The sequence below is a fragment of the Netta rufina genome (assembly GCF_964035555.1).
Source record: "Netta rufina genome assembly, chromosome: 6".
Taxonomy (NCBI): domain Eukaryota; kingdom Metazoa; phylum Chordata; class Aves; order Anseriformes; family Anatidae; genus Netta; species Netta rufina.
In genome coordinates this window covers 19,446,819-19,461,847 of record NC_140129.1, presented here as the reverse complement: position 1 = coordinate 19,461,847, position 15,029 = coordinate 19,446,819, and the positions used below count along the sequence as shown (strand labels likewise).

General features: G+C 35.8%; 1 protein-coding gene across 1 annotated transcript in view; it reads right to left on the bottom strand.

Annotated features, from left to right (window-relative positions):
- Positions 1–14,886, bottom strand: part of SLC25A12 (solute carrier family 25 member 12) — a 50,506-nt gene extending 35,620 nt beyond the window's left edge. Inside the window, exons 1-4 of the mRNA XM_084289026.1 lie at positions 14,753–14,886; positions 14,284–14,337; positions 8,511–8,653; positions 3,739–3,854 (exon numbers count right to left, since the gene is read on the bottom strand). Of these exons, the coding sequence (XP_084145152.1) occupies positions 3,739–3,854; positions 8,511–8,653; positions 14,284–14,337; positions 14,753–14,764 (325 nt within the window). The 5' untranslated portion in view covers positions 14,765–14,886. The remainder of the gene's footprint in view (positions 1–3,738; positions 3,855–8,510; positions 8,654–14,283; positions 14,338–14,752) is intronic.
- Between the last annotated feature and the right edge of the window lie 143 nt (positions 14,887–15,029).

The following is a 15,029-nucleotide window of genomic DNA, read 5'->3' as shown; positions in this document are numbered from 1 at the left end:
AGTTTCAGTGATGGTCACAGACTTCACCTTTTAACCACAGTAAGGACCACCTGTTTTAGAATAGAGCACACCAAGTAGCTTGAGCAGATTTTATATATAAGTTTGCTTTAACCTGAATTCAGGTCAAAAGTCCTTTGCAGAATACCAATAAAAATAAATTTCCTTTGTGCAACAGCATTAAATTCATGGTCTGTCTTTAAATATTCACTCATGTTAAGTAGCTTGGTCAGTTACATCCTGTGATCAAAAGAGCAGAATGGTTCTTATCTTTTCTGGCTACAGATAGCAACCCAGAACAAGAAAGATAAAGCATGGAAAAAAAAAATAGCCTTTCCTTATCTGCCTTGGCTGTTACCATTTAAATATTTCATGGTTAAAGCAATATTGTAAGGGATCATCAGCAACACATTTCTCAGAAAATAGTAACCTAGCAATCTTTTATGAAGACATACAAACATTTAAGTATGAAAGATTTTTTTCTATTTCTTCATGATTAAAAAGGTAATTTAAATTACACCACTGCTTGCATTAATGGGTTAGTCATATTACTGCTTTTTATTCAGCAAGCTGACAAGTAGTCCAGTGCAGCTGACACATGTAAAGAATACAAACATGTTGTGCAACCAGTTTGCTCAAACAAAGTAGGTCCAATTCATTTTTCTTGCAATAGAGCTGCTATACACATATTGCAGCATACTCTCTGCATATCTATAGCAGTCATTCATACGGGATTTCAGGATGTCCAGAACTCCTGGAAAAATATCCCAAAGCAATAAGAAAGTAGATGACATTAAAGTGACAAAGTCAGCATACAGAAGGCTTCCTGCTTCAACAGTTTGAATTAACACATATTGCATAGACAAAGACATTGATTAGTGCAGCATAGCCAACGCTTCTACCAAATAGTTTCTAAAGGATCAAAAATTGCTTGCCCTTTTCTGTTTGTCAATTCAAAAGAAAGAGTTTGTTCTGTAATGCAATTTAATTAATAGTTTCCTAACTGAAAAGTTGGAAGCTAAACTTTCGCAGAGTCAAGTGTCATATGGAAGGTAAAGAGAACTGCAAGAAGCTTAAGTGTTCATGTATGGTCTATGTCAGTAAATAAATCCTAAAAAGCAGATGATGTGAAAACACCTGGAAAAACTTGCTTTCAAGCACAGTGATGGGTCTAAAGAATCAGCAAATTCTCTCCATATAAGTGAAATATTTGACTATATCAGGATAATTTTTGAAAATGCCATACAGTCATACCCAGATGATCTGAGGATATGGCTAACTTGGGTGCAGGTGTAGTTCTTAATATGGTGCGGATGTACTTCTTAATATCAAATTCAGAGCCAGCACAGCTTTCCTCTACTTTTATGGTTTAAGCCCAGCTTGAATACATACCAACATTATCTCACATCCAGCAAGAGCAGTGTTGGTTCAAGTTACTGGCCTAACAGACACAATTTGATCCTGTGTTCCACTCTCCAGCACCTCCATCCCTTGCTCCAAAAACACAGTGCAGGAAAATCTCAATAAATTACTTTCAATTCTAGCAAGACTTACTGGCTTGAGGTAGCTTTGGAATCAGTACAATCACATTCACAGTGTTGCATCTGAGCTAGAAAAGCTTGACACGTTTGCTTCCATAATCAGTATGTCCATATGGTTTATCTGCTGACTGGATAAATTACCCGCTAATAAAAGAGAGCTGACTTGTTTAATAGCAATTCTCACACTAATTGGTTAAGCTTATTCCATTATTCTATATTCTATATATATATTCTATGTATTTCTAATAATTTACTACAACTTTCAGCTGTTAGTATGTAGAGCATTTAGTTTACAGAAATGTATATATTGTACATGTTATGTTTCACAATATAACACCATTTACTTTTTCTACTTCAGTCAAAGAAGAAAATTCTCTCTACTAACTGAAGAGACCTTGTCTTTCCTTTCTTCTCAATAGCTATTTGGAAGGATTCTTTGAAGAAAAAGCAGCAGAGAAAGTGTCATGTTGCACCATGAACACCTTCCTCTAAAGACCTTGGAAAATCCTAGTTTTATATATTCTCTTGTCTTTACATGAAACTGAACTCTGTGCCTTTCTGTTCATGTGGTATGAAAATGAAAGAATACAGGTCTCATTTACAAGACAGCCTTCACAGGCAACAAGACTGACTTGAAAACTGACTGCAGTTACCAAATTCTGAAAATATCATATATCATCATTCGCATTTTTCCCCACATACATTTATTTGCATAAAAACCAACTAAAAGTAAGTAGCCCATTTTACAAACTACATAAAAATGAAAAAAAAAAAATCAAAGCAGCAGTAGCATTGGTTACAGCTTACAATTACATATAGTCATAACTGCAATAAAATGTATTTTTCAAAAACATGAGACCAATAGTAAGTTTTAAATTCCCTAAAGTTTGCTATCTAATTTTTATCAGCTTTTTGAAAAAAATGAGAAAGATATTGAAAAAATATTTGTTTTGCTGTTTCTCTTGCTTGTGTTGTGTTTTCAGCGTAATGATGTGCTCATACAAATAATGATTCTCAGTCTGATTGAGGAATCTGTATATAACCTAAATTGCTTTTTGTTGTTTTACAGAACCAGCTATTTCAAGTGTGTTCATATGAGCTACAAAATGCATACCCCCTTTTGTGAAATTAAACATACCACGATTAATAAGGTTACACTGCTTGCGATAGTTTGTCTACATTCTAATGACTACATTTACTGACTTCACCTTTACTTAAGTTCTAAGAGATTTTCTTTTCAAGATGTTGTGTCTAAATTGTTGAGTATTTGACCATTCAGTTAATCACATAACTTAATAGATGTCATAATTCAAGCAGTTTGTTTCATACAAAGACCCATGCATTATTTCATTTTTTTTTCCAAAGCTGCAACAGTTTTCATAAAAAACAAAGTAGTACAAGCAGTAAGTGGTTACAAATCCAAGCATAGTTTGTATTTTCTTTATTAAGAAGTTTATTCTTTTGTATAGAAATAACATTTATTTCTCATTCCATTTTATTAAAATTCTTAGCAATGATTTATCTAATTTTAATAAAAGTACAATTTTTTTTAAATATAATCTAGTACTCCCTAAACTGCAATGTTAATAACAGTTATTTTGCATCATCAGAAAGCAATATGGTTAGCCTAAAGAAACTTGCCCAATTGCTAATATGTGTTAGAAGAAAAAAAAAAAAAAAAAAAACACTCAAAAGGCCATAGTTTCTTCCTAATTTTTTTTTGAAAATACATGATCTAGCTAGAAGTTAGACTCATCATATTGAAGTAAGACTTGTTCCTCAATAGTAAAAGCTCTAGGAACTCAAAAGATCAGACCTCCTTCATTTCTATTTTGAACTCTTACTATATGAAATGACAATTCTCCAAAGATATCAGGAGATCCAAATCAAGTTTTAAAAATCCCTCAACAATGAAGGAGCTCAAAGTCCGTGACAGGAAAATTTTACTTAGGATGATGCTGAACAAAGTAGCATTGTATTAACTACTTTAAAGAACATGAAAAATCTTGATTCAAAAAGACAGAGCAAAATGTTTCGTTTATTTCTTATCACTTGGAAGAAAAAAAAAATACTCATGCAAACTCTTTTAGAAAGTCAGTATAGTACTACACAATATGCATTTCTAGTTGTGATGAGCTGTTCTTATAATCTATACTATTATTATTGCTTTCTTAAACTGTTTTTCTTTAGATATTCTTACCAAATGTTACTTCTCCATTGCCAGTCTTGTCAAATAACTGAAAAGCAACAATGAATATTGCATCTGGAGTACACAAAACAGATTCAAATGCCAAAAATTCTTGATAGGAAATCAACCTACAAAGGAAAATATAGAAGTTATAAAAATGTCAAAAGATTGTTCAGAATATCTCTGGTATTTTGTGTTTGATGCTCTAGAAAGTGTTACAACCCAATTATTATAGAAAAGGACTGAATTATTCCTATCCATCAACAACAAAATATAACTAATTCTCAGTGAGTATCTATTATTTATTAACTTGCAATTATATATTTAGGCAGACAGAACTTAAAAACTGAGACAAATTCTATCAGCATGAAATTTACAGACCTGTCATTACATTACTAATTTTACTACTTCTCAGTATTTCTACTGAGAAAGAAAAGGAAGTTTAATGTAAATACAACACTATACAATAAACATATTCTTAAAACAGTGCATAACGTTCATTTAAAAAGTCAAAAAAAAAAGTTATACTTTAGTATGCATATAGAAAAAAATATTACACTTCAAATATAACATGAACTGCAAAGTCGTGTACAAGAAAGAAAAGACAAGAAAGAAAGAAACTATAAGAACATTTGGACAGTTGGACATGACCAAGGAAGCTAAGGATTGAAGTGTAACAATTGATCACAAGACTACGAGTTGTGCATGTAAGACATTCACCATACAGAAAAATGCAACTCAGGATGCATCAGGGGTGCTTTTCTGTGCGAGATGAGGAAGCAGCAGTATCACCAGATAGGGCTCTCACGACATCTCTGGAACGCTGCATACAAATCAAAGTCCTTGTGTTCAACACATATAAACTCAGACTTGAATGGATGCACAAGTAGCTTATTATGAAAATCATAAAGAATTTCTCTAGAGGAACTCAGCTTATTCTGACAAGCAGGAAAAAAAACAACAACAACAAAAAAAACATCTACAAGGGCTTTATATAAGGGCACTATATTCTTCTATATATAGAAATGCTCTATATAAGAAAAGCTACAGAAAGATGAGCCTCAAGCTGGAAGATGAAGGATAACTGGCACAAGAACAAAATTGCATTGCGTTATCTGTAAAGATATTCAGAGTGGGCATATACAGTGGCCCTTCCAAAATGCTGCAAACAAAATCCCTAGGTTTTAACAGCAAATATGGTTTCTTAAAACTACTGTGTGATTTCACCCGTGTAAAAACAGGGGACTTAGACTGACAACTTAGAATATTCCATCCAGTTCCAAGTGTACACAATTGATCTGAATTTATAAATGTACTCTTTAGAACATATCTTAGTATGAGTACTAAATGTACTCTTCATAGAAGATCATTAGCTCATAGTGATTACTTCACACATATGCCACTTATTGTTGAAGATATACATATAAATTCTGTTCCTCTAAAAAAAAAAAATCAAACCACACTTCATTAGTTTATCTAGTCTTTCTCTGACAAAGTATATGCAGAATCAAGATACTTTAAACAAGATCACATATTTTAACATTCTTGCATAAATGTATCACACAGAAAAATACAGAAAACATAGTGATTTTGAAAGGAATTAAGATATAACAACTATAGAATTATGATACTAATTTGTCACACTTTAGCCATCAAATCAAAGATGAGAAAATGGTTCTTCAGATGTGAAGTCAACTTCATCCAAATTACTATTTTGATAGATAAGGGCTTAGTATCAAAGAAACAGAATATCCCTTAAAATAACTGTAAATACTATAATTTCCAAACATATCTCACAAAGGCGTACACCTGGCATTAATTCCTAACCAGGAAGCTTTATAACAGACAGAATCAAGTGATGATCTCTGTAGAATGCATTCGTAGAAGCCTGAACCTGAAAGAAGCCATTCTTCAGAGGTCTCCCTTTAACAGGGCCTACAGCAAAAGGAGATAGACACATTCAATTTCCTTTCCATACGTTCAACTTGCAATGCCTAAGAGCAAGGATCCTTTAACCCTCCATTATCAGGGTGGAGGTAACAGGAGGTGGATTACATGAAACAATGAAGTTTCCCATCCAATCACTATTCAAGTATCGTTCAGTGAAGCTGCTGTATTGTAGAGTCCATAACAACATCAAATCACTTACCTCTCATTTTACTGGTAACATTTTTTAAAAAAACTAACTTATTTCTTCTGTACTGTTATTCTTCAAAGTAAGCCACATGGTTAAATTCTACTCTTTGTTTCATATACAACTTTTTGCTCTTTACACATACAATATAGCTTTTAGATATAATGTATAACCCTATTGTGACTGTCCATTATGTGAACCATCAGCTCTCTCTTCAGGAATTCACTTAGGAACACACTTGCAAATTTAAAGAACAATATACTGATAAGCAGAATAGCCAGAAATAAGCAATTAAAATGAAGAATCTAGAATGAGTACTGTCAAATTTTGCAAGTTTGGAGGGAGAAGAAAATCTTTGATTTTACAACTTGAATACCAGCTAACATCAGATTAGACTTATGTAACGAAGAAGCTGGTTCTGGCACACTCTATGTATGAGAAAGGACATGTACCCTAAATCTTAATTTTAAAAGCAGTGCCAGTAGTCTGATGGCATAGGAATGCTTAAGTGCAGCATCAATGAAATCCTACAGTATTAAATAGATGCCAGAGTAAGCAGTCATTTAAGGCCAAACACTAATTTAGACCTCATCGTATTAATTTATCAGAACATGCATTTGTAGCAGTGTGGAAGAAATGCTTCGAAAATGAAGAATCTCTTGTTATAAGAACTGCCGTAGGGAATTCTACTAAAGCAAACTAGTCGTACACTGTAGTAATTGGAGAAGGCAACAGTTGGAACAGTTAAGTAAGTATTAAATTACAAGCAGAAGTAAAAGATAAAAAATAAAAATAAATCTAAATATATTTGCATAAAGACAGTTCCAAAGTGTGCTTTTTTTTTTTTTTCTTAAAGCAACAAAGTTAAGCCTAAATGAAGTCAACAGATATTAACAAAGAAAAGTTACAAAGAACATTTTGAGTACTTATTTGAAGGGCAAGCAAGACTAATGGATTATGACAACAGATACAGGAATTTAATTTCATAACAGAACCAAAGCTTCTCAGTGACTTGCTCTGTGACCTTGGCCTGTCATTTAATTTACAAAGGCCTGTACGGAATAGGACTGGTGATACTTCCTTGGACTTTGTAAAGCAAATTTAAGTCCTTGGAAAGATGTAATTAATGGAAATCAGTAGAAGATTACAATATTTATTCATGCTACATATTAAACTCTCTGTAGAGATGATATAAGAGTCTGGATTTTGGTATATTACGGCTCACTATAAAAGGAATATTACAAATGCAGAAGTAAAGCAATTATGATGATACAGGTATAACAATCTTCAAATGAATTACTGATTAGAAAACGGGTATTCAGACATAAACATTTTGTATTGCAGACTATACAATAATACTTCTCTTTATTTCAATGTTTCCATACAAAATTAGATAAAGTACACTTACCCATATTTGTTTACCTCACTTCCAACATTACTCAGATTAAAAAACAAAACAAAAATACTTATATTCACAGAGTAAACAACAAAAAAGCGATGCCTCATTGTCGAGTTCTGTTGTAGCAATAAAATAGATTGACTTCTTACTGTAAAAAAGGTCCTTTTATAAAAAAAAATTCTGAAGAAACGAACACCCTAAAAGATAACCAACAGCTTTCAGAGAAACAAGACACTCAACATGTTGGTTTAGTAGTCATCAGTTAGACTTATTTCAATCTGTAACAACACAAAAAAGTACAGCATGTATTGCGAGCAGTGAGACAGGTTATTTGGATTTATCAAAACGTATGTATATACCAAATGTATTATCGAAATGCTGCAGATTTATTTTTTAAAAGGCATCATATAATATTATGTCAAATGGGAGATCTGTATTTGTCATTTAGTATAAAATGTAGGCAGCATATACAATTTTATTTGTAAAGCACAGACACTGCAAGTTGCTCAGAATACTGTGCAAACTAGTAAAATAGTCTAAAACAAGATATAGGAAAACAAAAACATTGAAGTGATGTCAATGGTCAGATTCAGACTCACAAAACCAAGTAAGTTAAGGGACTTTCCATTTAAAGTAAGTTACATCTATCTGTTTACATATCCTATTTTAACAGCAACTTTCTATCTCTTCTCTACAACACACCCACTCCTCTCTGCATGCTTGACCTCTACTGTGGTCTATCTTAACCTCTTCACTTTAACATGCCCATGTTTCCTACCCAAATTCAAGGCCAAAGCTAGAGGCCGAATTCAAGGCCAAAGCTAGAGGCCTACATACAAGAAAGAAGGCTCTTCTGAAGAGCAAGTTAGAGGATAGTACCTCAGTGGAATGGACATTTATGAAATGTTGTGTCACAGATGTGAGTACACAGAAAATAACTTTATCTGGCAATCATACTGTATTAAGCTTATTTGTAGTTTAACTAACTCCCTCTGCATTTGTACTAATTGTCAAAATGCCTTCAAAACAAAGATTCTTTTTAAAAATGCCTTGAACTCTGCACTGTTAAACATTGTATTTTTCCCCAAGTTCCACAAATGTATAGTCTATTGTACTTGAGAAAAAGCTTATTGTCCAATTAAGCTTGAAGTATAATAAAATCAATAATGCATTTTAGAAGATGAAATTACCAAAGAAACTCACTCATTTACCAATAAATTACAGGCTTCTAATGGAAAGCAAAATTCTCACCCATCTTTAGTTTGATCTGCCACTCCAGCCAACAGCTGCACTGTTTTAGGATTGTAACGTGGATCTGTATAAAGTCCTAGGTATTTCTGCACAAAGTCTTCTGGGGTCATGTAATGCTCTCCATCTTTCTCAACACTGGCATACTAGAATAGAAACAAAAAACAAAACCACACAAACAAAAGTGAATCGATTTAGACGTTAATTGTTAGTGATTACCAAACTATTATCTTTACCAAGTATCGCTCAAAACAGCACACAACTGTATGCAACTGCTCTGAAACTGAAGTGTACGGTTCAACTAATAGCATACCACCAACCAGTAGCATACCACCACCAACCAGAACAACATCTATCCCTGTGGAATAGATGTGTACACAAACTAACCAATATCTTCTAATAAAAAGATGGTTAAACACTTTCAGAAACTGTCAGGTAATTGCATAAATTTGCAGAAATTACAACCATGCTATAGCTTTTCATTTGCAGCTACACTGCGAAAACACAGCACAAATTCTTCCTTTGAATTTCAAGTGGTAGATACCTTCTAATTAATTGTTCCTAATCTCTCATAATAACATTTTGAAAAACGCGTATTAGTTTTTTCTTTTTGTGAGAAGTAACTTCTTAGATTTGTTTTTCGTGAAACTAATGGCTTTCACATTTCTCTTTTAAGTAAAAATTCACACACACACTCTCTCACTCACATGTACTCCCAACAAGGTCAACTGAAATGTTTTGGGTTTGAGATTTGATTTTATTAACACATTTTCAAATAAAAAAAGCACATACAAATTTTACAATTGTGTAAGTAATAAATATTAACAAAACTAATTAAGAATAAAATTATCAAGTACATCTTTCTTATTTGTACACCAAGACAACTGCCATGTGTTTGTACAAGTATTCTGTTACTTTTCTTTGTCAGATCATTAATCTCTGACTGTTATTAACTTTTAATTTAAAGTGTACTTTTCAATCTAACATTAATTCCGTACCCTTAACTGTCCAGGTAGGCTGGATAATACCAATTTAGGACTTAGAATGTGAGGATGAAGGAGTAGAAAGCATCACAAGTTCATCTTACAAATCAAGTCTACTTCTGAGTTACCGGAACTAGATGGTTATCGGTCATTCCTGTCAATAACCAATACTATCAGCCCTCTTTTTATGTGCCTTGATACAGAAGCACAAGACTTACTTTCTTGCTATCTACACTGGATGAATTACTTCCTTGCTATCCATAGCCATCACTGAACATTAAGTAGCTTATAATATTTGAAGTCATCATCATGTAGGAAAATTAATAAAGGGGAATTGTATTATGAAAGTTCCTACCCCTCAGGCCTTGTTTCAAGATGGCAGCACTGTTGCAGAATTTTTTTCTCATTTATGACATGACAGTAATCTTAGAAATAAAACCTAAATTTTCAGATTGGAAGATTAAATTATGTTTGCATCCTGTAACAGAGGATAAAAGCTCACAAAAGATTTCTAGTTCACTAACCTACTGTGATCCAGTCCACTTTGATGTCTGAGTTTTTCTCTGCATTTTTGTTCAGAAAACCTGTAAGAAACTTACTAAATAGCTTTAAATCCATCTCTTCTGTTCACTTTCTCCACTTGTAGATACAAAGATTTTGATGCAAATCTTCACATATACATACATGTATAACTGTCTTCCTTCTGAGATATGGAAGTCGCAAAATTCCACATCTGTTTCATGAGAATGTTGATGTGCAATTAAAGTAGGGACTTTTAATTCATTTTTGAAAAGGCAATTCACCTTCCTAGATTCTAGTCATTGAAAGTCATCAATGTAAGTGTTCTCTGCAGAAAAAGAAAAGGCAATGCCCCCCACATCTCCAAGAACTATCTATGCAACATCTATGTTTGGAAATCCAAACTTCAATTAGTAACCTTACATGTAATTTTTCAGCTGTTCCACTATACACTGCAGTTGACAGCTTTTTTTGTGAAAGAGGAACAAAACAGGTCCTCACACAGCCAGGGCTCCACAGGAATTAGAATGCTAACACCACCACCTACACAACAAACCTGTTAAGATGTAACACTCCACTATGATAAAGGAGAACATTTACAGGTCTCGTGGTTTTTTCAGCTGTTATGAAACCCAGTTTCACCATAAAAGAGCTTGCATCAGCATTATTGTCTCCTTAAGCATCTCCCTTAGCATCCCACCTCTCTTCCACAACACCAGCTCCTCACATCACATCTCCCTCTACCACCTTATAGTTGTGATGACAGCTGTTTGCAAGACTGACTGTACACCAGACTACTGAACTTATCCATAATTAATGGAGGATTTCCACAAAAACAGGAACACAAAGCAACGGATGGGAATCCTTCAATTCAGCAGTGCTGCTGACATGAGATACGATGAAACTGTGGCTTTGCTGAATCAACTCATAAAGGTTCTCTTCTCAGCCATCTATAGATGTAACTTAAAAAAATGCACTGTGAAGCACAGCTCTGTTGCAATGCATGTAATCTAAATGAGGTTTTCTATACAAAGGACCATCAAACATGACGAGCATTGAGCATATCCTTAAGAACAACAGAATTCAACTCCATGACAATGGAAGGGCTATGAAAGAATCAAAAATCTAAATGTCTTTTTTTTTTTTTTTTTTAATTCAGACACCACACCAACTTACCTGAGTTTATTACAAATAGTGAATTCTTTTACAATAAAAACTGCATAGAGGAAGTTTTGTTAAAAAAAAATTTTGAGACTAAAATAATTAAAGGACAGATACATTCAGCTCCATATGAGAAGGTCATGAGCTTGGCCATGAGCCAATAAATTAATGTCTGACAAAGTAGCTAGGCTATTCCCTTCTGGCATGTATTTACAGCTTCTGTCCTTAAGTGATCTTTTCACCATACAACCTAAGTATCTTTTGCAACAAGACAACCAATTGTTAATTATGCTTTACTTTGCAGATAAAATATAACAATCAAATATGTATTTCCCTGTCTTGAATTATGGTACGATATATTTTAAAACTTAGAATACATGTATAGCCTCTCCCAGAAAGGCACTTCATGAATTTGCATATGACTTTTTTAAGCTTCATCACAAAATATGAGCACACAAAAAATCTATGCTATTTGTACAATGTCGTGTTAGGTAGCACCGTGCTTTTAGAAGTGACGCACTGTTTGAAAAATTGCTTAGTTTTCAGTTTAAAGTGGGGCTTTCTATCACAATGATTTTATCTGGGCAGATAAGAATTTCCAAAACAAGAGACCTATGGATACTCTCAACATTTTACATTATCTATTTGTTTTAAAGTCTCAGATATGAGCAGGAGACCCTAGACATTTTTAAAGGGGGTAGGGGGAAGTTTCACATACAAATATTTGAAAGTCTTTGGGCTTCTTTCTCCACCTTGCTAAATAGGCTTCATTTGCATTTAGCAGATGGGGAATAATTCAGTTATCTTTCCCCAGGGTTTACTGTATCTTGCCTAAGAAAAAATAATGAAGTCTCACTAAGAAAACTGATAATTGTTGTTCTATGCATGTATTTAATCCTTCTGTGGATTTCTGTTTTATTCTTTTAAGGTTGTCACTGAAGTCAGAGGCTAACAAACATCTGAGAGGTAACTTATTTGATGGTGTACACATGCAAGGTTTTAATGCCTGCATTCCACAGTTAAAGGATTACCTGGAAATAATAGCACAATATCTACTTTATGCAAGTGTAGTATTAAAGTGAATTAATTAAACCATTAATTTTTAATGGTTTAAAATAAATTTAAAATTTAGCAAGCTTTAGAAATTCTAAAAGAAAGGCAAATGTTTTATCGGTTAAGATACAACTTAGACTGGCAGAGGAGTCAGTGTTATCCCATTAGAGAATACGTACGAATAGAAGGAAACTTAAGCACACTCTCTATGAATACGGTGGCTGACAAGGAGGCCTAGAGTTCACATCTTCCCTTGCATCCATTTCCAAGTGAAGCCAAATTTAGGAAGGAATGCACGCCCTTTAACTGAAGCTCACACAACAGGCCTGCACCCTCAGCAAAGAGCACAACATATCTGACCCGTGATGTGTGCAACACTATTTCATAACAAGACTCTACATATAACTTAGTCTTAGAAAGACTGTGTTCTCTTTAGATTTTTGTTTTTAATATTTGCAAATAAGTTTGCTTACTACCTATCAAAGAAAGAAGATAATTTCACCTTCGATCAGAATCAAATAACCCTCCCCAAATATATAAACTCTTCCTATTTGAAGCAGTGCCTGTGTTATGTCTTTTTTATGACAAATCTCACGTACCCAAGGGGATACACGAGAGCTTTCGTATTTTTGATTTCTGAGGGCATGAAATATTCTGTAACTTTCAAAGAAACATGTACATTAAGTTGTATGGAGAAAAACAAAAAACTCTTTTAAGCCTGTAGTTTGTTTGCTTTTTAGGTGAATAAAGGATATATTGTACAACTTAATCTCTAAATTGTCTGTAGGCCAATGTCCTTCCTCTCCACTTTCCCCTGTATCACCAAAATCAAGGACTTCAAACAATTTACTTATTGCAGAAGCAAGTACTTCTAGTGACTAGAAGTCAAGAATCATGCAAAGTTCCCATTTACAAACTGAATATTTTCACATCAGGCTTGGGTTTTTTTTGGAAGCACGTAGAAGTGTCTTGCAAGAGTTGGAAAAGAGTTGTGCGATATTCTAAAACCACACAATTTTGCACTACAAGTGAAAATTCGTATTTTCATGATTCCTGTTTGATTAATATACTCTATTGTATCCCTTACGTACCAAAGCTGAATGTCACGTCAACAATAAATGAATTTGTGATAATATAATTTTCACTAGAAATTTACAGCTGGGCTTCCATGATTTGATTCTAAAGTTCTAAATTTTAACACTCAGGTGACATTATCAGAGTAATCTGTTATACAAAATCAAAAATCCCCCCCAAATAATAGTTGAGGTATCATGTCTCTCTCTTGGGCAAAAAGCTTTCTTCATCTAATTCTAACATGTTAGATAACAAGGTAGGTCCAAAAGCTGCACATCAGAGATGTCATAATAGAGCACATCATTTACAGTATTAGCCCTAATATTTACATTTTTCCCTTCCTCATAGAGTTAAGCTTCTTGAATATACTGTGTAATACTCATCAGGAAAGAAAAAAGATATTATAGTGATTTTGGAAATGTCCATGGACTAATTGTGGACCTAAAACATAGGACCTTCAAACCTCATCATCAAAGTTTTAAGACTGGATTTTTCTTTCAGATCATGCTTCACTGTAACTAAGCGGAATGGATAGTTTCACATTATTATTTAAGCATGGTAATTTTAACGCCCTGCAAGAGATAATATTATGAAATACATTAATCTTAAAAAAAATAAGTTTAAATTCTAAAAATATCACCAGAAATCTATCCATTTATAAGAGGATCGCATGAAAGCTATAAGATATTTTTTTAGAATCATGCAAAGGTGTATTTAAAAATAACAGCTCTGGATGAAATTATTTGTTATAGAAAGTTAAAAAATGCTTCAGAGAATTATTTAAGATCAGACTTTGGGGTGGTTGACCACCACTTGTGCCAGGAGCAGTTTCACCTCAACGCATGAGGACCCCTCACCGCACAGTGCACCAGAAACGCGCTTCTGAGCGCTCCGTGACCCAGCCACACACACGACGCTGTGGCACACAGCTGGGAAGGCCCAAACACAGCTCTGCCCATCGCACAGCGTCTGACAGGCCCGTTTACCTGCAAAAAAATACTTCGCAGCTCGGCAGGATCTGCTCTCTTGGTGGAGGGCACCTGCAAACAAAAGCAAGTTAATGCTTCACCAGCTGAGCTACCGACACAGCCGCGAAAACCCCTGCAATTGACACCGATAAGGGCTGCGCTATCAGCTCCCTTATCCAGGCGATAAGGACACTCTCCGAGGTGAACCCCCCGCGGTCACCGCCGCGCGCTCCCGCATCCCCAGTGCCGCTGCCGAAGCCCGGCGGCTCCCCGGTGCCACGACCGCCCCGGAGGGTGCCCAGCCGCCACCCCGCGGCTCCCCTCAGGAGGCGGAGGCTGCCCGGGCTGCGCTCGCCCCTTCCCCCGGCCCCCGCGGGGCTGCCCCGTCATGGCGGCGGCCGCCCCCTCCCCTCCCCGCCCGGCGCCCCCCAGCCGCCCCGCGCCTCCTCAGGAGCCGAGCGGCGGGGGGGCAGAGTCAGAGAGTCACCTTGACCGCCATGCTGCGCCCGGCCGCCTGCAGCAGCGACAGCGGCGAGAGGAGGAGGGGCGAGAGCAAGGGGGGCCGCCGCGCCCCGCCCCAGCGCAGCGCTGTGCTGTGCTACCGGGCGCCCCGCCCCGCCCCGCCCTATTCTCAGCGCCTTCAGGGCGCCGCGGACGCTGACGGGGCAGGCGCGAGCCCAGCAGCACTGAGCGTGCGCCCGCCCGGCCCGTGCAGCCCGCGCCGGGCCGGCAGGGGGCGGGTCTATGCAAATGAGACGCGGCGC